The sequence below is a fragment of the Lissotriton helveticus genome, chromosome 12 (genome assembly GCF_964261635.1).
Source record: "Lissotriton helveticus chromosome 12, aLisHel1.1, whole genome shotgun sequence".
In the NCBI taxonomy this organism is placed as follows: Eukaryota; Metazoa; Chordata; class Amphibia; order Caudata; family Salamandridae; genus Lissotriton; species Lissotriton helveticus.
In genome coordinates this window covers 725681743-725705147 of record NC_136073.1, presented here as the reverse complement: position 1 = coordinate 725705147, position 23405 = coordinate 725681743, and the positions used below count along the sequence as shown (strand labels likewise).

Genomic DNA, 23405 nt, shown 5'->3' with positions numbered 1-23405 from the left:
TTGCATGACTGACTGGGTGTGTGAGTAACTCCATGGATGAGTGGAAGTGTGTGAGTGTCTGTATACACTGAGTGTATCTAAGGTTATATTAGAGTCTGAAGAGGTTTATCGTATTAGCACAAGAATGATGTCAAATGAGATGTCATCAGTGATGTCATCAGTGATGTCATTTGAGATGTCATCAGTGATGTCATCAGTGATGTCACTGACCATGTCATGAATGATGTAATATGTGACATGATCAGCAGTGGATTGCAGGTGCGCGATATATAGTTAGTGCAACTAACTATATATGGAATTTCAATGGTTTTGTGTGAGTAAAATAAGGTTTTTTAAATGCTAATTCCTAACTATATATGGTCTATAACCTATGGTTTTTTCAGTGAATATATATATATATGTGTGTGTGTATGTGTGTGTGTGTGTGTGTTTTATATTTATGTATTTAAAAGTAGAACTAACCACTATTTTAAGATTAATTCCGAAGGGTTGCTAGCTAAATTCCCTGCCTCTACTATTTTTCTATGGGAGCGTTCGCAATCCACTGGTTGACCATGTATGGTGCTTGACTTACTCGGAGGCTGGGCCTGAATATATTTAAGCCTGTATTGATCCCATCATGACTGTATTAACTTTACAAGTGTACTTTGTAAATTGCAATAAGCTTTCTCTTTTGTGAATGTTTGATTTGTATTAACATGGCCCTCTGAAATCCCTCCTTAATTTCTCCTGATTATGCAATTTTTATTCCTTTTTCCCTATGATTATCCTAGTACCTTCGGCTTTTGCTACAAAATAGTAGAACTCCACCACTGGGCCGAAGATCCCCACAGAGAAAAAAATAAGTGAAGTTGAATGCTTGTGAATTACATTTTCTAAGTAAGTAGTACTACTGTGTACTACTTTACGTATTACAAAATGAGGTTTTTAAAATGTATCCATTGTTGGTATATCATGAAGAGCTTCTTTTTGACATCTGAATACTTACATCATTTATAACACCACAGTTACAAGAGGATGCATTTAATCTTAGCAGCAGCATAACGTTTTTTTTAAATAAAATTGTTCAAAGGTTTGCCTAATTTGACATGTTTCATGGACACTTCCTGCTATGTCATATTTTTAAAGCCTGAATATATTTAAAGGATGAAAACAGAACTTGGCATTTTATGGGATCAAAGTCAGAATGTAAATGTCAAAGTAAAAGAACTAATGTTTCTGTGCTGTGTGCTTATTATTAAAGGAAGACCATCCAAGTTGGTGTTAATAAGAACTATAGTTACTTACCTGTAAACTGTGGTTCTCCAGTATTGGTGTCTTTCATAGATTCACATGCTTGAATATCCCCCGTCGTCGAAGTGGGAGTCCCACGGTACATAAAATAGCAGTCATATATGCATGTATACATGAAAAATATAACTAATAAAAATATACATACATATAGTGCAGTAAATTGTAAATTCTAAAAGTACCATAGAACATAATAGGCCCATTGAAAAGCCTAAGGGAGAACTCACTTTAGTAGCATATCAGAGTCATTATGTGTTGGATCACATTCCAGCCAATCAGGCTGTAGCCTCCTCTAGAACCTTCTCCTCAGAAGCCCAAGTCCTCAGATTTTCGTAGCACAGAGTAAGTAAAAGTGCCTGAGGAGAAAGAGAGCCTCTGAGGGGAGGATGGGAGGGTCGCATGTGAATCTATGAAAGACACCAATACTGGAGAACCACAGTTTACAGGTAAGTAACTATAGTTCTTCTCCAGTATTAGGGGTGTCTTTCATAGATTCACATGCTTGAATAGAGTAGAAAGCAGTAAAAACATCACAGGAGTCATAAAGGTAATACATCAAGCAAAGAAGGTAAATATATATATGGTAATATGCACTAAATACCAAAACATAATTATGAAAAAACCTTTATGACTGGAGGCGGGTAGCAACAGAGGCTCACCTTTACTGGAAAAGATTCCGCAGCACCGCTTGACCCACTGCCGCATCCGCGGCGTCTGTTGATTGCAGGCAGTAGTGCTTAGTAAAAGTATGGCTGCTCGACCAAGTAGCAGCTCTGCAGATCTGGCGTAAGGGTACCCCCGCAAAAAGGGCAGCCGAAATAGACACTGCTCTAGTTGAATGAGCTCGAACAGGAGCAGGAAGGGGCTTTCCAGCCCGTTGGTGGCAGAAGGATATGGTAGAGGAGATCCAACTGGTTATAGTCTGCTTGGTAACAGGTTGTCCTTTGCAAGTTGGACCATATGCCACAAACAATTGATCCGATTTTCTGATAGGTGCAGTTCGTTGAATGTAGAATTTGAGACAACGTTTCAAATCTAATGAATGCAATGACCGCTCAGCTGGAGTTTGCGGAGCAGGAAAGAAAGTCTTCAGAATTACAGGTTCGTTGAGATGAAAGTCACTGGGAACCTTCGGGATGAACTTAGGATTAGTTCGTAATGTCACGGCCTCGTTGGAGAATTTTAGGAAAGGAGGCTGTATGGTAAACGCCTGGATGTCACTGACACGTCTTGAGGACGTTAAGGCGAGTAAGAGAGCAACTTTCCACGTGAGAAATTTAAGAGTTGCCGAGTGAATAGGTTCAAATGGTGGTAGAAGTAGTTGAGACAAGACCAAATTCAAGCGCCAGGCAGGCGGAGGGCGACGGATAGGTGGAAACATCCTAAAAAGGCCCTTGTAAAATTGTTTAATGATCCTTGAAGAACATAAAGATGTGGAACCATCATGGCGGAAACGGGAAATCGCCGCCAGAAACACTTTAAGAGTTGAGTGGGACAGACCTGATTTTGCCAGGGATAAAAAGAAAGGTAAAATTTGTTCAGGTTTTGCAGTCATTGGGTCCAAATCCTTGGTGCGGCACCAGACACAGAAACGTTTCCACTTGAGTTGGTACGTTTTTATGGTGGAGGGTGCGCGAGCCCGCGCTAACACCTCCCTGCAGTCCTTGTCAATAGTTAAACGTGCAAATTCATTGTACTCAGGTTCCAGGCATGGAGTTGAAGGTATGCTGGATCCGGATGACAAATTAGTCCCTGCTGCATCGTGAGGAGGTGCGGCAGAGGATGGAGTGGCAACGGATCGGACTGCGAGAAGAGGAGCAGGTCCGTGAACCATGGACGTCTCGGCCACTTGGGTGCGATCAGGATGATGCGACAAGGTTGGAACCTCATCCTGTGTAACAATCGAGGGATCAGAGGAAGTGGAGGGAAAGCATAGATGAAATCGTTCGACCAATCGATCGAAAATGCATTCCCGCTCGACTCTCTGTGGGGATGCCGACTTGCAAAGCGTGGGCATTTCTTGTTGACAGCAGTCGCGAAAAGATCCATCCGTGGCTGGCCCCACCGCCGGAAGATGTACTCGACCGTGGGCTGATTGAGTTCCCACTCGTGATTGTCTGATGACGCTCGGCTGAGTGAATCCGCCAGAACATTGGCCACACCTGGCACGTGAATGGCTGTGAGATGAATTTGACGTTGAATCGCCCAATCCCATATTTCTTGTGTTAGTTGAGAAAGTGGAAGAGACCTCGTGCCGCCCTGCTTGTTGAGGTAGTGCATGCTGGTGGTGTTGTCCGTCCTCACCAGCAAAGTGTGTCCCCGCACTAACCTCTGGAAAGATTTGAGGGCTAAGAAAATCGCCAAGAGTTCCAGACGATTGATGTGCCAAGTTCGTTGTATTGCCGTCCACTTCCCTTTCACAGACATGCCGTCGAGATGCGCTCCCCAGCCTTCGAGAGACGCGTCTGTCGTAAGCGTCAGAGTTGGGGGTTTGTCCTGGAATGAACGGCCCGCAGATATGTGTGGAGGGTGAGCCCACCACTCCAGCGCTTTCTGTATGCGAGGTGTTAAAAGGACCTTGTCCTCGAAGGACCCCGACACCTGTTTCCACTGCCTGTCCAGTTCCTCCTGGAGAGTCCTCATGTGCAATCTGCAATTTGGAATGAGGTGGATGCACGAGGAGGCCATGCCAAGGAATGATTTGAACATTCGGACAGAAACGGACAGTTTTGATTGGAGGGAGCGCACCATCATTAACATGCGGTCCTGTCTTTCCTGGGAAACGAACACTTTTCCCTGCCGAGAATCTAGCAAGGCTCCGAGAAAATTTCTCCGTTGCGATGGTTGAAAGTGTGACTTCTGGCAATTGATTGAAAGCCCCAAGGCGTGGAAAAGGGAGACGCAAACTTGAGTGTGCTGCTCCGTCTGGTGAAAAGTGCTTGCCTTGATGAGGCAGTCGTCCAGGTATGGGTAAAATTGGATACCTTGGAGACGTAGGAAGGCAGCTACGGGGGCCAAGATCTTGGTAAAAACCCTTGGTGCTGAGCGGAGGCCGAATGGCAGGACTTTGAATTGGAAGTGTAGCTGCCCGACCGTGAAGCGGAGATACTTCCTGTGTCTGGGGTGGATTGGCACATGGAAGTAAGCGTCCTGAAGGTCGATTGTGGAATAGAACTCGCTTGGATTGAGAAAATTCAGAATTTGGATCAGAGTTAACATCTGAAAAGTTTTTGAAATTAGAAATTTGTTTAGAGCTCGTAGATCCAATATTGGACGCCATTCCCCCGACTTCTTCTTGACTAAGAAAAAGCGGGAATAGAACCCCTTGCCGCGTTGACCTTGCGGCACTAGTTCGATGGCTCCTTTTTTGATCATTAAGTTCACCTGGGCCAGAAGGTCCTTGAAATGAGGGGGTGGTGGCCCCGAAGGTGGATGAGTGGGTGGAAATTTTGTGAATTCCAGGGTATGTCCTTTGGATATAACGTCCAGGACCCATTGGTCGGAGGTGATTGTGGACCATTTGTAAAAGTATTTCGAGATGCGACCTCCAAGATGTACGGTCGGCAAAAGGAAGGGTCTGAGGCAGTCACTGCTTTTTGGTGTTTGATCCACCTCTATAAGTGGATTTCCTTTGGTAAGGCCTGGAGGTGGATTGTCGAGTTTGAGATTGATAGGCACCCCGCTGTCTGTTATCGTTGTAGGTGTTGAATGAACGATATTGACTTGAGCCACGAAAAGTAGAGGAGCCTCCGCCTCTACCCCGTGCACCCCGAAAAGGCCATTTCTTGTATTGTAGGCTCGCCAAGGATTTCGCAGTGTCAGTGTCCTTTTTTATCGCCTCAAGGGCATCATCCACATGTTTGCCAAACAATAATTCTCCGTCATACGGTAAATCTAGGACTCTTGCCTGTACTTCAGGACGGAAAGTGGTAGAGCGCAGCCAGCCTTGACGCCTCAAGACTGCAGCCCCCGCCAATTGTCGAAATCCCGTGGAGGAAATATCGAGTGCACAATCAATGATTTCGGAAGAAATCAACTCTCCCTCGTGAATAATCGCCTGTGCTTCTGTCCGGATTGCCTCAGGCAGCTGAGGAATCAATGCAGCAATCTCGGACCACATCTGGCGGTCATAACGGCCCAGTATAGCCAGAGTGTTTGCCGCCCTCACTGTAGTAGCCGCCATGGTCGTGAATTTCTTTCCTATGGAATCCAATTTGCGGCCTTCCTGATCAGGAGGAGACGTGAGTGGCGTTGCAGGATTGCGCGATCTTTTTTGTGCAGCCTGAGTAATTACCGAATCTGCCTTCGGTTGAGACACCAAGCAGGCCGGAGAAGACGCCGGTGCTTTGTATTTCCTGTCCAATCTGGGTAAGACCGCAGGAACAGAATTGGGACGTTCCATCAATTTAAGGCCTTCCTTCCAAATATATTCCACGATTGGTATAGTGTGGGATTGCCTTTGTGAGATGTCTTTAAAGTCATATAGAAAGCAGTCACTTTCATGCTGTTGTTGTTCGACTTTGAGATGAAACCGTTTTGTAGCCCGGATCATCAAATTGTGGAAATGTGCCATGTCCACTGGGGGCGAATGTAGAGGCGAGGTGGGCGGAGTGGAAGGTGTTTGAGCCCTATAATTGTCCCACTCAGCCATGTCGGCGTCATTGTCGTCGTCATCTGTGTTGTGAGGATCCGGATCCTCGTCGCCAGTGTCAGGGCGAGCACCATCCGGTGAAGCCGGTGAAACTGGTGTAGGTGCCTGAGGAAGTTGCGGTTGAGGCTGCGGAGGAGGCAGTGGTGCTGGAGAAGCAGGAGTAGAAGAAGGAAACCTGCGGTTATAATCATCCAGCATGTGCTGAAGGTTCATCACCAAGGACAGAGGTATCTGGGTAACAGGCTCTGAAGGCACCGGTTCGGACGTATCAACAGGAAACAAGTCAGTCCCATCTTCGACATTGTCCACCACATCACCCTCGTCACTATATTCCTGGCACTTAATGTTCAAATCCGAAGGACTTGTTGCCTGTCTAAATAATCCTTCCACTTCCGAATCGTTTCCGGATTCTTCCTCACCAGACTGGAATAATTTGTCTGGAAGACGAGCGCCACTCCTCACAGGACTCAGTTGGATGAGTGGTATGGTCCGCAAAGAAGAAGCAGTAACCACTGTGTAGATGGAAGCCGTTTTTGGTAGAGGTTGGTGCGACGCCAACGAGCCCATTGGCGTAAATGCGGCACCGTCAGCAACACCCTGAGGCGGGTGCATTGTCGACAAAGAGGCCATCGGCGTCGACTTGGACGGAATTTTCTTCGTCGACGAGGATTCCTTGTCCGTCGACGGGCCTGTCGATGGAAGCGGGGCTTTGTTCGTCGACGAGAGTGGAGCTTTGGCCGTCGGCGACGAAGGCGTCGACGGTATGAGAGTCGTCGACGAGGTAGTGCTGGTCGACGGAGGCGCCGTCGACGGGGGCACCGTCGACGGGGTGCTGGGTGGAGGCTTGGTCTTCGTCGACAATGTATGCGCCGACGATGGATGCGTCGACGGCTTCGTCGTCGACGGGGCGCTGAGTGGAGGCTTGGTCTTCGTCGACGGTTTATGCGCCGACGATGGATGCGTCGACGGCTTCGTCGTCGACGGTCTATCCTTGACGGTCGTCGACGAGATCTTCACCACTGAAGAGATGGGTCTCACCTTCGAGGTCGCCGTCGACGAGGTGGTCGTCGTCGACGTAGCGCCGGTGGACATGGAACATGTCGTCGTCGACGTGGAGGTGGTAGAAATGGATTTAGTCGACGCTGAAGACGTCGACGGGCGCGTCGACGAGCCCGTCGACGAGCCAAAACCAGATTTCTTACTGGTAGGTAAGGCTTTGGGCGCAGACGTCAGAGAACCAGGTCCCGTAGACGTGCCCTGAAGCGAATCCTGTGGGGAGACAATCCTAGAGGGATCCAACAGTCTACTCTTCTTGAGAAAAGGAGAAGGAACCTCAGTCTCAGACCCACGCTTCTGAGAGGACTTTGAAGTAAAAGATGACAGGCTCTCTACATCAGAAACCACAGACTCCGAAGTCTTCAACTTCTGTAGCCACAGAAGGAGACGGGCCTCTCTATCTCTCAGAGTCTTAGGAGGGAAAGTGCGAAAGTACTTACAGTTTTTCACCTCGTGGTCTGGGTAGAGACAGTAAATACATTTACTGTGTGGATCCTCGTGGAAAAGGCGCAGTTTACCACATGAAGGGCAGGCTTTAAACAGAGATTTCTTGTTTGAAGACATTTTCTTGAAGAAAAAACAGGTAAAGTTGAAGAAAACTGAGCAGAGCTCAGGGAGACTCCCTTCACACGACGTGCGGTAGAAAATCTGAGGACTTGGGCTTCTGAGGAGAAGGTTCTAGAGGAGGCTACAGCCTGATTGGCTGGAATGTGATCCAACACATAATGACTCTGATATGCTACTAAAGTGAGTTCTCCCTTAGGCTTTTCAATGGGCCTATTATGTTCTATGGTACTTTTAGAATTTACAATTTACTGCACTATATGTATGTATATTTTTATTAGTTATATTTTTCATGTATACATGCATATATGACTGCTATTTTATGTACCGTGGGACTCCCACTTCGACGACGGGGGATATTCAAGCATGTGAATCTATGAAAGACACCCCTAATACTGGAGAAGATATAGAGTGGAAGCCAAACCACTGACTGATAATGATTAGTTTTGGTCATTGCAGGGATCTGATGGAACACTATTTGAAATGAATTCCTAGGATTTTAAGAAAAGACTTCAACCATGAGGACAATTATTACAAATAAGGAGTCATCTGTGTGGGTTGACAGCTTTAAAGTAGCATCTGATGTTTTGAAGAGGCGTATAAGTAAACCACATATATTGTAAAATTTTGAAACAAAAGGCTATAATAATAGTAGATATAACCAAAATTGAGCTGGAGACAGTCTTATCTCAAATGCATAGCCATGTTGAGGTGCATGTTACATTTGCATCCAGAACACTTAAGAGAGCAGAATAAAGAAAGATGTTAAATCATTGAACATGAGATATTGGCATGCCAACAGCGAGCCATGTATTTGCACTGCATGAGAAAACAAAGTAGTAATTGTGTCTAAATTACACTGTGTTTAATTACACTTTGACATAATAGTTTACTTCCAACAGTGGTCAACTCTGCAGAATAAAAAAGTCTAAACTCATACTATGCCAATGTTTATTTCAGAATTGCACTATGTTCAAAACAAATGTTTAGGTCACCTCTCTGACCAAATACCATAGTTATTTTGATACGAAAAATACCTCATAAAAATAAATGTCAATGCTTAAAGTGGGTGTCTAAAGAGATATTTTAACAGATTACATTTCCTAAGGTAGATAAAAAAAAACATAATTTACAAAGCTTTAAGCATGTGAACCCCACCACATTAATTGCAACGATATTTAGAATATACTGAAAGGGCCTGCAAAAAAAGTGAAGACATTATTAGCAACATTTCTGATATAAATGTAAGATAAAACTGACTGAAGAATTGCATCAAATTGACTTTACTCAAGTGACTATCATTGAAAATACTCCTTTCATAATAAGGAAACAACTTTATTGGTTGGTTATATCACCTCACAGATACGGACAAGCCATTGTAAATTTCTTCAATAAATCTACACATTAACAGATAAGGAGTTTTTTACTCTCAAGGTTATTAACCACAATAAGCACTACTTAGGTGTTTTTTCATATCTGTTACAGCTTGCATCCTAAGCATTTTCATACATTTTTGAAGGGATATCTTATATTCTGAATACTGATCATAAACCCATAGATGCAGTATTATTGTCTACATTGAGCATTCAATACCTTGAATAGTTAGAAGGGTGATGAATTTACAGGATCATAGTTTTGAAGCAGATCATGTGAGTGGCAACAAAAATGTAGCAGCACATTTTTGATCAAGATGTAATCATAGTGGTGTTGAGGAATTAAAAGAAAGGTAATATTTTATATAGAGTCCAATACATTTGACTTTTAACAATGACAAAAATAATAATATATGACCGGTTCTCAATCATATCTCCAATTCAGCATCGACACCTCGCGGAATATTTCATAGAACTTGGGTCTCTCACTTGGGTTGGTCTCCCAGCACCTCAGCATCACATCATAGACCTCTACTGGGCAGTGTTCAGGGGCGCGCATTCGGTAACCTTAGAGGAAAGGGAGGAGAAAAACACTTGAAGCCAGATTCTATAGGGGAAACATCTGAAGGGGATCGCCACCCGAACCCCTCAACATAAAGCATTGCTCCTAATTTGTCCCTTGCACTTCAATGATGAAGTGCAGGTTTAGGGAGCCATCTACCCTAAGGTATGGTGACCATGTGACTATGGGAATGATATTGCATGTTTACCATTCTATCTTTTCTAGGCATTCTGGGAGTTGTATTCTCAGCTCACCCCAATTAGACGCAATCCACAGTTGATGATGATTTGTGAAAAAAAGACCAGTGCTGTGCACAAGGTGTGTGAGTGCGTCCACTTACATAAGGCACAGTGCATATTTCACTCATGCTCAGCGAGCTCTAGGGGCTCATCTGCTCACTCTATTCAAAAGTCTCTAGTTTAAATGCAATAATGTTCTATATGGTTTCAAATTGATTCTGAATTGGTGTGATAGAAAGGAAAAAAATAACTTGAAGTCAATGTCAGCCTTCACAGGCCAAGTTAAGATTTTTTTCTCCCACAATAGTTTCTTGCTCAAGAAGAAATCTTTTACCAGAGATAAATAACACTGGATTGCTGAATGGTGTGACCTGCTCAAAATCAGGGACCAAGCTAAAACCACAGACAATCATGGAAAAAACTAAATGATTGTTGGAGAGTCAGATAACTATATGGATTCCATAGGCACATCTAGAATTTGGAAGCCGGGCTGCCCAACGACAGACAGTGGCCAGGCACCGAATTTAAAGTTGGTAAACGTAGATCATAGTTCCAGTGATTCATTTTGTTTCACTACATGATTAACTTTATTAGTGTGATGTTAAACATACCAAGGGTGTTGGCTAAATAAAGAATATCTTGAGTATACCCCTAGGTATATTGTATACTTCTTCTTGCCCCCCACAAAATAGAGCCCAGTGTATTTGTCCTGAGCATAGATTTATAAGAACTCCCAGGGATAGTCTAGCTTTCCTCAGTTGAGTCCACAATCTTTTGGTGATCCATAGCCTGGATAAGTTAAAAAAAAAAAAACAGAATAGGTTCATTTTGGCTTTAGTACGCTTAAGTGGTATTTTTGTGTTTTACCAAATTTAAAGTTGTATGCTACAATGTTGGACATTTTCCCCAGCAAGGCTATAACATATTCAAGTCAATTTTTAAAAAAACGTTATTTAGGCGAAGCCATAAGAGTCAGTAAAATACAGTAAAAGTATAAATACAATAGAAGAGATACAATACATAATACATTGACAATAAGGAAATATTACAACCAGATACAATCATTTAAGATTTAGGTTAGATGGCATATACACACAGCTATATTAAAATTTCTTAAAATCAAAACTTGGTGAAACCAATAAAAACAAAGCTAATACATCACAATTGTATAATCAAACTATAAGTCATGATCATTTCAAAGCAGATCTCCTCTTCACCCACATCAGCCCCAATAAGTCTGAAACTGCACAAGCATGGAGTGTGGAAGGACCCAATCTCTGTAGCCTCAGAGCGCAGGAATGGCTAAAGGTGCCCAGTTGTCTGCACATAGGTGCCAGCCAAGCGGAACTTGGCTGGGCATAGGCCAGACAAGTGGTACAGGCTCCATTTTTGTCCATATAGAAAGAGCTTTTCTCAGGAGGCTGAGCCTGCGCTTTTCGCAGTAATTGAATTTAAAGGGAGCGTCCCTACTCTGAATTGATGGTACAGCTTCCTGTCTAGAGGCAGTGGGATCCCAGTATTTCTCTAGACCGTACACTGACTTAAACATCACAAAAGCCCCAGTTAGTGAACTACCTGCCACGTTTTGCTCCTCCCTCTGAAGCATTAATGCCCAGTACTGTTTTTTAATGCCCCCTTACAAGGCATTTGGGATTCTCTCAGGTAGTGCCAAACGTCCCCATAGCCTAGAGAAGCCAGCATTTTTTTGGTTGATGATAACCAGGAGTTTTAACGGAGTCTATCTAGCTAAATAATATATTTTTTTAAACATACCTTTCCTTTCGCTACCTCTGCAGCCTGACTCGGTGCTCTCCCAGCGGTCTCTGGGAAAATAGGCTCCCTACCCAATCCAGTTGCTACTTTCATGCAATGAGAGCCGGGCCAGGATTGGTATGAGCAGCCTGCTCTATCGCTCAGACAGTCCCTGGGAGCCTTCGGCTTTTCTCCAATCCAGCTGTGAACACAGCTGGGTTGGAGAAACAGAAATGCACATGTCTGTTTGGCCGGCCGTCCTTAGATGCTCTCTTCTGAGTGCCCACCACTCCTCCCGGCCCGCACTACTCAAATGCGTAAGGCAGTCACAGAAAAAAAATGTTTTTGAAGAATGGGGCGACGCTCTTCCACCACTACGTAGAAGCCGCCCCTGTATTGGACATGTGTAGGGAATAATGTAAGGTTTAGGTGCTGGATGGCGTTGTAGGTAAATAATAATAAGATGTGGTGGATGGGTGTGTCTAGGTGTAGGTGTTGGAGTATGTGTGGGTTCATGCAGTTGCCTGGTGTAGTTAAGTGACAAAAGTGGTGTTTGAAGCCAGATGGCCGAAGGGGGAAGAGTGAAGCTGCTCTATGGCGTATTTGAGTGGTGTAGGGCGCAGGTAGAGGGCAGTTGATACAGGCTATATTTGGTGTGATGTAGTTTGAGCTGTAGGCAGCGTTAGATGTAGGGTTTGGGGTGTATATGTTGTGGGTGGTGGTTTCCTGGTGAGATGATGTAGATGGAGATGGAAGCAATAGATCTAGGAAGTGGGCTTTTACAGAAAAGAAACATTTTTTTTTTCACAATAAATACTCTTTCAGACTCCACCCAAACATGAAGGTGGAGCTTCTTAACAGCATGCGCGCTAGCGGTTTTCCCGCTGCGCGCTGCGTTTTTTCAAAAGCCGCGTTACAAGACGAGCTCAGCTCGTCATCAGCGTATGAGCGTTGTAACTCATGACGAGCTGAGCTCGTCATGAGCGCGGAAGAGGTTAAACAAGGGTATAGGTGGTGTATGCCGTGGTGTGGTTATAGTGAAGATGTTGATGGATTAATGGGTGTAGGATTTAGCAGTGGCAGCTAGCATGACTCACGGGTGGCGAGGCGTGGGGTTGCGCATTGCAAAATATATATATATATATAGATCATGTGATCAAGGGCCGTTAGGCTTGAAACGCGTTATGGCGGAGGAGTGGGATAAAGCACAATAAAATTTTAAGCACTTCTAACTTTGGGTCCGCTGTCGTCCTTTGAAGTGGAAGATTTGGCGACTACTGCTGCATATATATATATACATATACACTTACCTTGCCGCCGGGTCCCATATCTGTGCTCCTGCTCTCTTCGTGGCCATGGGACTCGAGGAACAGGAAGCCAGAAAAAACAGCCAGGCTTCCCTGCCCAATCACATCGCTGCAATGCAAGGTTGTCATTGGTAAACACCCAGTCTCCCCTGATCAATCACAACGCTGCAATGCAGCATTGGGATTGGTTGTGAGCGTCCTGATTCGATGCTCAACCATGGAATGGGGGCCTGGGCATGTTCTCCATGCCGGTTATAATGCAGCCTGCTTGGAGATCAGGGAAAGTGCTCATGACAGTTTTGGGCAGCCCAAGAGGGCCGACCGAACAGTCAATGGGTAAACCACTCCTCCCCTGCTCCGAGAGCAGAGCAGCCACGCATACCCGCCCGCCAGCAAAGGAAAGATAGAATGATAATAACTCAAAGTTATTTTCATTTTATATTTCCTTTACTTTAACACTGCTCAAAAGCAGTGAGGCGACGCCGCCACTGGGATTTAGGTCGAGTATTGGTAGTGCTGTAGCACTGTACTACTTTCTATAGCGTAGCAGGTGCAGTGGGTTAGTTGTTCAGCAGGAAGTGGGCATTATGTAGAGTATAGATGGTAGTGAAAGGTGTGGGTGGTGTGTTGGGTGCAAGGGGGGTGTAAGGTGTAGGTGGCAGTGAGGTTGTAGTTTTCAGTGTAGGGAGTAGATTATGATGTTGGTTGTGGCAGAATGTGTAGGCAGTGTGGTGGCTTGGTAGGTATAAGATTGCATGTGGAGTAGGTGATAGAGTTTGTGTAGGTGTTGGCATAAGCTTTTGGTCCTTATGCAAAGTATGGGTAGTGGCATAAGGAGGGTATGGAGGCGGGATAAGTGCGGTGAATGTAGGGCTCTGCACTGTGTATCGATGGTGCACACGGTGTAGGTTAGAACCTGAGTGTCCTGTGGTCTGGGCCTATTACTGTTGAACGTTCTTCACCTGGATGCAATGGTAGATAAGTCCTTGACACATCCATTTACTCTACTCCCTTTTCAGCTGGATACTCATGGTTTGAAGATCCAGTGACACCTATGTAAATCTACAGGCAAGCAGGCAGGGGCTTTCATTGTAGGCAAGAAACACTCCCCCTCATCCCTTGACATTATCCTCATTACAAGAAGAAACAATAGGTGTAAGAGAAGCAAACAAGAGCCATAGTCACACTGCCTGGCATACAAATTACAGGGCTCAGATATCACTGTGCAATAATACACGTGTTCAGAAAGGTCTCATCCAAATAACATTGTAGATAGGCGACTGTAACTAACAAGATATCTTTCACTGGGGTGAGCTGAGTGACATTAACTAGTCGTTGAGATCAGTACTTCATTTAAGCCGGTGGTTGCTGGTGAGCACCACAGACACAGACCAGGACAGTTTGCATAGGCTCAGCGGTCCGCGACTGTCAAAGATGACGAGTAAGCAGAACTGGTAAATATGATTCTGTTATTCCACTGGCACCACCTTGTGGAGCAGTTACAAACTGCAGCCAGGAGTGCCAGGGACGAAGCATTAATCAGTATACATTCATAGGGAACGTCACATATAGAGATCGAAATATTATTGGGGCTGATCGTATTGAGTGTCTTGAAGTCAGTGACGATCAAATTAATTCCAGCTAATTCCAGCTTAAGTCACGATATAGGGGGCTTCCCATGAGTTAAAGCCTGGCACCAGTTTTGGAAGGGTGGCCCATACCAGGGCTGGAAGTGGGCAGCGGGCCTCCTAAGAAACACAAATTGGGCACCTACACTGATTTATTTTTATTTTTTAACATATTAACCAGTGAACGAATCTCAAGTGATCTCTAATATCACTGATAACCCTTTCAATGATCAGCTACGGGTTAGAGGAGCGAATAATAAATAAGTCAGCAGAGAAGCATACACAACATGGTGTTGGCTCCCGTAGCCTTTCTATACATGCCTCGCTACATTAATTATACCTAGTGGCCTGCCATCAACCCAGCTAGCTTTCGCCCATCTCTCCATTCCTCCACACAAATTAAAGAAGAAAAAAATCCCTACAACCAGTCACCCTTATCCTGTCACCACTGTTGTCATTGTCCACCCTGCCTCGACCCCGTGGACACCCAAGGCATTCAGGAGAAGGAATGTGAAATATCAGACAGTTATTTTCACGTTCCGCTCATGTCTCTTAAGGTGGCGAAAAACCCCTGAGGTTGGGAAAGCAAACTCTTCTCTGTCACTTCTGTGACTTTTGGTTTTCACTGCTGCGCTGTATAAGCAGTGAATAACCGGATTTCAAATTCATGGATGCTATAACTAAAATACACAATTATAGATGGTCAGATGTAAATAACTGGATTGTTCATCACCAAGGGTTTAAAGTGACAGCATCGAGTTTGAGACCCAAGTCTGGGCCTGTGAGATCTGCATAACACAATGAATTGTGCTTCTTTGGAATATCCTACTAGGTAAAATATGTAACCCGAAGGATAGGTTTACAGCACCACACGAGAAGGAAGTGGTGATGAAGGAATGATGGAGGTGGGGATAGAGAGGGCATTCCTATGCGAACATGAACTTTCCTTAGCTCTGCTTTCTAAAGCTCTCATCAGTATGATCTGAGAGGCCTTTGGTCTTACAGCATAGAAGTCAGGGTTCACCCGAACCAATCCTAAAACTCCCCTTTATGACGTCATCTGTATTTTCCAGAGTGGAATCATCAAGCTGGGTTGATCAGTATTTCCGTGATGCAAAATCACTTGGCCTTTACTGTGGTGATTCGTCCGAACTTTGGCTGCTGACCACTGACCTATGGTTTCTGGCCATTGACCTTTGTTGACTCCCTGTTGACGCTACTCTTTGGTTACTTCCAGAGAAAATTATTTGCTCATACCTAATGTCTCCACAGCCCTTATGAAAGGTATGACATATACAAGAGCATTTTCTCAGCAGGTGTTTTACTGAAACAATGCTTATTCACATACTATGTTGCTGTTTTCAAAGTTATCATTGCAAGCACTGTTGGATTTCTATACAGTCTCAGAATCTTTACTTTTACATTTTGTGATTGACAGGATTTTGGATTTTCTTTTCTTTTTTCTTTTTCTGACACTGGCCTGTTGCACAGTTGCCTTAAAGGCCTTTTCACCTCTGGTGAAGCTTGTTTTCGTAGACGACCTTTAGTGGCGCTGCTTTGTTTCAGCGAGTATTGTTTTGCTGAAACTACAATGTGTTTTAATAATGTGGTGGGAGATTTTCTGGCCTTGTGTAAATCTATCCATATAGGGAATCACCTGGAGTGGCACTGTGTGACAAACGCAGGGGTCCTATTACAAATAAGGTGCATTTTTCCTGTTCGTGGCACGGTGCGGTGCGCCTTGGAACAGGTGTACAATTCTATTCTTGCGATACACGTTGCCTCCTATGGTGCTCAATTTAAACCTGACCTCCCAGAAGTCTCTGATCTCTTCCTCAACTTCACTGCACTTGCTGGGCCACCCTTCCACCATGATCTCCTTTAACCTATGCAAATCCTTATCTTCTTCCTTGCCTTTTTCTCATTCCTCTTCTGTTCGTGCAGGATCCGTGATAGCCATGATGGGACTATCTAGCATGTCCTCTGGTGGTTCCCCTTGCAATGGTGTTCTTGACAGAAAATCTGCAATTTTGTTAGCACCCTCGGAACATACTCAACCTTGAAGCAGAAGTTTCCCAAGTCCAGTATACATTTGCAGATGCGGGGTGTACTGTGTTCCATGCCTTTGACAGTACACATGAACGTGAGGGGCTTGTGGTCCGTGAGGATGGTAGAATTCAAACCCCAGAGGAAGAACTTAAAGTATTTGACCGCCCAGTAGCATGCCAGGGCCTCCTTTTCAATTTCAGAATAGTTACTCTCAGACTTGCTAAGGCAACGGAAAACAAAGGCAATTATACTTTCCTCCTTGCCGTTCTTTTGAGAAAGAGTAGCTTGTTGGAGGCATCGGTGGTGAGGATGTTTTCTTTCCTGGGATCAAAGGTACCTAAGGCTGGAAAATTGATAATTTCTTCCTTCAAGGCATCAATCATGCACCTATGTTGGGCCTGCCATTCAAACTCCTTATTCTTTTTTAAGAGCTCCCACAATTGTTCACACTTCCCTGAGAAGTTCTTAAGGTACTTGGCCATGTACTCTAGTAACCTCAGAAACGATTTTAACTTGTCCTTATTCTTGGGGTATGGGGCATCTCTCACAGCACTCAGAAAATTATGTTTTGGCCTAAACCAATTCTCGGAGATTGAGTGCCCAAGGTAATCCACAGACATCACATGGATTTGACACTTGGATTTTTGCACAGTCAACTCAGCAACCATCAACCTCTTGAAGACGTCCCTGAGTGTTTGGTTGTGGGCTTCAGCAGTTCGTCCATACTCCAGGATTTCGTCCTGGAAGCACATGGTGTTATCCACGTCCTTTAGGATTTGGTGCATGTCTTCTGGAAGACCGTTGCAGCTGATGCCAGACCAAACGGCCTTCTTTCGAACATGTATGCTCCGTGTGGGGTAATGAATGCAGTGAGTGGTCTAGAGTCAGGGTGGAGATCTACTTGATGGTAGGCCACGGAGAGATCGATGATGCTAAAGTATTTTGCCTGTCCCTTGGTATTACGCATTTTGTTTATTTTGGAAGTAGGTTCCTTTCGACCCAGATGCTTTCGTTCAGACTACGCAAGTCCACACATAAACAAATTCCTTCTCCATTGGCCTTGGATGAGATCACAATGGGTGCCAACCATTCGACGTGTCAATGGGTTGTATGATACCCATACTGCAAAATCTGTTCAATTCCTTCCCTAAAGGTTCCCTCATTAAACGTGACACCGTGTGTAGCTTGTGCACAGTGGGTTTGGCATTAGTTTTGAGTTTAATCTTGTGCTGGAAATCATGGAGGAGGCCTAGTTTCTTAGAAAATAATTACGGGAACTCCTCACATATACTAGTCCCAGATTGAATGTCATCTCTCAAAAACACCTAATCCTGGTTATTAGGATCAAGAATTATACCTAACTCTTTCTGATGTTGCCATCCCAATAGATTAGACTCTGTCTCCATAATGTAGACCTTCCCCACTGTGCTCTTACCCTTGAACTTAATATGCATTTGTTGCATTCCAATAAGAGGCATGGGTTCTTTGGTATAGCCTGTAGGCAACATGTCTGGCTTCTTTAATGTCATACTCCCCTGCCTGTCCATGCTCACAAAATCAGTCTGGTTCAATAGGGTAAACGGTGAACAGTAATCAGCTTACATAGTGACAGTCTTCCTATTGACCAGTACATTGCATTCAGGATAGATTAAAGTTAAAACTTCCCATCATGTCTTTTACCTGGAAGACATATTTCTTTTCATTGGGAGTGGCACATTTAACTTCTTTGCCCAGGACACCTTAGTTACCTTCACCCTCTCTGTTATTGGGGTCAAATTCTCTACACACTCTGGCAAAATGCCCCCTTCTATTGAACTTCTTACATGTCACACTTTTGGCTGGGCATTGAACATTGTTGGCTAAGTGATTGCTGCTGCCTCATCTGAAACATCTAAGTTTCCTTTCATTTAGTTGAGATTTGTTATGCAAACTTTCCTTCCCCTTGACTTTGCAAATTTCACCTTTCTCTTCACTCACCTGTACATTAGCTACAAGATCTGTTGGAGATTTAATCTCTTAGATGCCCTTGGCAGTGTATGCCACTGACTGGGCAATGGCAGCTGCCTCCCTGAGGGTGGGAATATTAGCTAACAGTTTTTCCTGTATGCGCATGTTGTTCGTGCAACATACTGGCTGGTCTCTTATGAGAGAATCTGTGAGGTTACCAAGATCACACAATTTGCTTAGACCCCTTAGGGCTGCAATGTAATTAGTTACTGTCTCTTGTTTCCCCTGCGATCTACAGAAAAACCTGTGGCGCTCTAACACCAGATTGATTTTGTTACCAAAATGAGTTTCCAATTTGAGCATAGCACTGGCAAATATGTCCATAGCATCTTCATCCCCTTCTCCCTCATTCTCAGGTTCAGGCAATGTTTCATACATTTTCCACCCATATACCCCCAAATTGTGTATAAGGATATGCTGGTTCCGCAATGGGGAGAAATGTTCACCCCCTATGGCAATTAAGTAAGATTCAAACAGTTTGACCCAGTCCTTCCAGTATATCTCAGGCTCTCCGTTCTCATTTAGGAACGATGGGGGTTGACTCATGCTTGCAGCGGCCATCATCATGCAGTAATAGGGAAATAGACGCTGCCCAGGGTCTCCTTAAAGATAGCAAAGCAATAGTGTGAGCTGGCTGAGGACACGGCTCAAAAGTGTCGTGCTCTCACCTTGTTGCCTCAGGAGTGCCACGGAGTGGGAAGTTAGGTCCACAACTTCACCCTATCACCACCACATGTCAGAGTAGAGACTGATACATCTACTGGTGATTAGGGGGAAGGAGGGAAAACAAAACAAGAGAAGAAGGGAAAAACAAGAAGTTTTCTCCAATCACTTTGGTCAGGATACTTGCAATTCTTCGGAATAAAGTACTGCATAAAGAGAAAGCAAACAATTAATATCTGCCCCTATATAACTATACCCTGTAGTGCGTGTTTTCTATATATATATGTGTACCTGGATTTACTGTGTCTGTCTTTGTTTCTGTAACTCCTTGTCTCAGAAGATTCATAGACCTTGTATCTGTGAGGGATCTCTGACTCTATAGATTGGAATAGTACAGGAAAAGAAATAACTCAAGTACTCCAGTAGCGTATAGTCTGAATACTTGCCATCAGTATACAAACACGCTATCCTTAATATAAGTTCATGGCCTGTTCACCGTCACAAGAAACCATGCAACTAAAGGTCGGAGAATTATCACAAGGTCACCCTAACACACACAGTAGCAAACCACAACCCTGTGATGCAGCGATGAACCCTCTCTACCGTTTTCTCCTAACAAAGAGAAGCCACTGAGAGGGTAACACAAAAAACTTAAATTGTCCTAAACTCAGAACGAGCAGATTAAACAATATATATCTCAAACAAGAAAAAAGCACCATCAGCGCTTTTATTTAACAACCGGCGCTTTACTCACGATAATGCCGAACAACAAGAATATTATTTACAACAAGGGGTGGTGATGGACAGAGTCTCTGAATTAAGCAGAATACTCTCACCCAGTCAAGAGATCAGGGCTAGATCCAACACCGTTTTTTAGCTCATTGCACCATCCCAGTTTCAGAACCTGGCTGTATGCAAATTAGTCTGTTCCTGTCCCAGTGCATGATGGGAACAGGGCAAACCAAACTACAAAAGCCAATTCTTACACTGGGAAGGAAACAAGCTTCCGGGGACCGGTTTCTGGCATTACAGCCGTCTTCGGCCCGGCTTGCTTGAATCCTGATGGTGCAATGAGCAAGGGACTCATGTCTGAGTATGCCCTTCCACGCTTAGGGTGGACAAAATTATTTACAACAAGGGGTGGTGAGGGACAGAGTCTCTGAATTAAGCAGAATACTCTCACCCAGTCAAGAGATCAGGGCTAGATCCAACACCGTTTTTTAGCTCATTGCACCATCCCAGTTTCAGAACCTGGCTGTATGCAAATTAGTCTGTTCCTGTCCCTAGCCCTGATCTCTTGACTGGGTGAGAGTATTCTGCTTAATTCAGAGACTCTGTCCCTCACCACCCCTTGTTGTAAATAATTTTGTCCACCCTAAGCGTGGAAGGGCATACTCAGACATGAGTCCCTTGCTCATTGCACCATCGGGATTCAAGCAAGCCGGGCCGAAGACGGCTGTAATGCCAGAAACCGGTCCCCGGAAGCTTGTTTCCTTCCCAGTGTAAGAATTGGCTTTTGTAGTTTGGTTTGCCCTGTTCCCATCATGCACTGGGACAGGAACAGACTAATTTGCATACAGCCAGGTTCTGAAACTGGGATGGTGCAATGAGCTAAAAAACGGTGTTGGATCTAGCCCTGATCTCTTGACTGGGTGAGAGTATTCTGCTCAATTCAGAGACTCTGTCCCTCACCACCTCTTGTTGTAAATAATTTTGTCCACCCTAAGCGTGGAAGGGCATACTCAGACATGAGTCCCTTGCTCATTGCACCATCAGGATTCAAGCAAGCCGGGCCGAAGACGGCTGTAATGCCAGAAACCGGTCCCCGGAAGCTTGTTTCCTTCCCAGTGTAAGAATTGGCTTTTGTAGTTTGGTTTGCCCTGTTCCCATCATGCACTGGGACAGGAACAGACTAATTTGCATACAGCCAGGTTCTGAAACTGGGATGGTGCAATGAGCTAAAAAACGGTGTTGGATCTAGCCCTGATCTCTTGACTGGGTGAGAGTATTCTGCTTAATTCAGAGACTCTGTCCCTCACCACCCCTTGTTGTAAATAATTTTGTCCACCCGAAGCGTGGAAGGGTATACTCAGATGTGAGTCCCTTGCTCATTGCACCATCAGGATTCAAGCAAGCCGGGCCGAAGACGGCTGTAATGCCAGAAACCGGTCCCCGGAAGCCTGTTTCCTTCCCAGTGTAAGAATTGGCTTTTGTAGTTTGGTTTGCCCTGTTCCCATCATGCACTGGGACAGGAACAGACTAATTTGCATACAGCCAGGTTCTGAAACTGGGATGGTGCAATGAGCTAAAAAACGGTGTTGGATCTAGCCCTGATCTCTTGACTGGGTGAGAGTATTCTGCTTAATTCAGAGACTCTGTCCCTCACCACCCCTTGTTGTAAATAATTTTGTCCACCCTAAGCGTGGAAGGGCATACTCAGACATGAGTCCCTTGCTCATTGCACCATCAGGATTCAAGCAAGCTGGGCCGAAGACGGCTGTAATGCCAGAAACCGGTCCCCGGAAGCTTGTTTCCTTCCCAGTGTAAGAATTGGCTTTTGTAGTTTGGTTTGCCCTGTTCCCATCATGCACTGGGACAGGAACAGACTAATTTGCATACAGCCAGGTTCTGAAACTGGGATGGTGCAATGAGCTAAAAAACGGTGTTGGATCTAGCCCTGATCTCTTGACTGGGTGAGAGTATTCTGCTTAATTCAGAGACTCTGTCCCTCACCACCCCTTGTTGTAAATAATTTTGTCCACCCTAAGCGTGGAAGGGCATACTCAGACATGAGTCCCTTGCTCATTGCACCATCAGGATTCAAGCAAGCCGGGCCGAAGACGGCTGTAATGCCAGAAACCGGTCCCCGGAAGCTTGTTTCCTTCCCAGTGTAAGAATTGGCTTTTGTAGTCTGGTCTGCCCTGTTCCCATGATGCACTGGGCCAGGGACAGACTAATTTGCATACAGCCAGGTTCTGAAACTGGGATGGTGCAATGAGCTAAAAAACAGTGTTGGATCTAGCCCTGATCTCTTGACTGGGTGAGAGTATTCTGCTCAATTCAGAGACTCTGTCCCTCACCACCTCTTGTTGTAAATAATTTTGTCCACCCTAAGCGTGGAAGGGCATACTCAGACATGAGTCCCTTGCTCATTGCACCATCAGGATTCAAGCAAGCCGGGCCGAAGACGGCTGTAATGCCAGAAACCGGTCCCCGGAAGCTTGTTTCCTTCCCAGTGTAAGAATTGGCTTTTGTAGTTTGGTTTGCCCTGTTCCCATCATGCACTGGGACAGGAACAGACTAATTTGCATACAGCCAGGTTCTGAAACTGGGATGGTGCAATGAGCTAAAAAACGGTGTTGGATCTAGCCCTGATCTCTTGACTGGGTGAGAGTATTCTGCTTAATTCAGAGACTCTGTCCCTCTCCACCCCTTGTTGTAAATAATTTTGTCCACCCTAAGCGTGGAAGGGCATACTCAGACATGAGTCCCTTGCTCATTGCACCATCAGGATTCAAGCAAGCCGGGCCGAAGACGGCTGTAATGCCAGAAACCGGTCCCCGGAAGCTTGTTTCCTTCCCAGTGTAAGAATTGGCTTTTGGAGTTTGGTTTGCCCTGTTCCCATCATGCACTGGGACAGGAACAGACTAATTTGCATACAGCCAGGTTCTGAAACTGGGATGGTGCAATGAGCTAAAAAACGGTGTTGGATCTAGCCCTGATCTCTTGACTGGGTGAGAGTATTCTGCTCAATTCAGAGACTCTGTCCCTCACCACCTCTTGTTGTAAATAATTTTGTCCACCCTAAGCGTGGAAGGGCATACTCAGACATGAGTCCCTTGCTCATTGCACCATCAGGATTCAAGCAAGCCGGGCCGAAGACGGCTGTAATGCCAGAAACCGGTCCCCGGAAGCTTGTTTCCTTCCCAGTGTAAGAATTGGCTTTTGTAGTTTGGTTTGCCCTGTTCCCATCATGCACTGGGACAGGAACAGACTAATTTGCATACAGCCAGGTTCTGAAACTGGGATGGTGCAATGAGCTAAAAAACGGTGTTGGATCTAGCCCTGATCTCTTGACTGGGTGAGAGTATTCTGCTTAATTCAGAGACTGTCCCTCACCACCCCTTGTTGCAAATAATGAACAACAAGAATAAGCACGAATATAAAAGCACAATCAGTGCTTTCGTATGACAACAGGAGCTTCACTCACGATATCTCAAACCGCCGATTCTCCTCGGATGCCGCCACCGTGACCCGGACGAGA

At 44.9% G+C, this 23405-nt stretch overlaps 1 protein-coding gene across 1 annotated transcript in view; it reads right to left on the bottom strand.

Annotated features, from left to right (window-relative positions):
- Nucleotides 1–8506: 8506 nt before the first annotated feature.
- LOC144798113 (tyrosine-protein kinase Fer-like) overlaps nt 8507–23405 on the bottom strand; it is a 138367-nt gene continuing 123468 nt past the window's right edge. Inside the window, exon 11 of the mRNA XM_078668872.1 lies at nt 8507–9501. Within this exon, the coding sequence (XP_078524998.1) occupies nt 9359–9501 (143 nt within the window). The 3' untranslated portion in view covers nt 8507–9358. The remainder of the gene's footprint in view (nt 9502–23405) is intronic.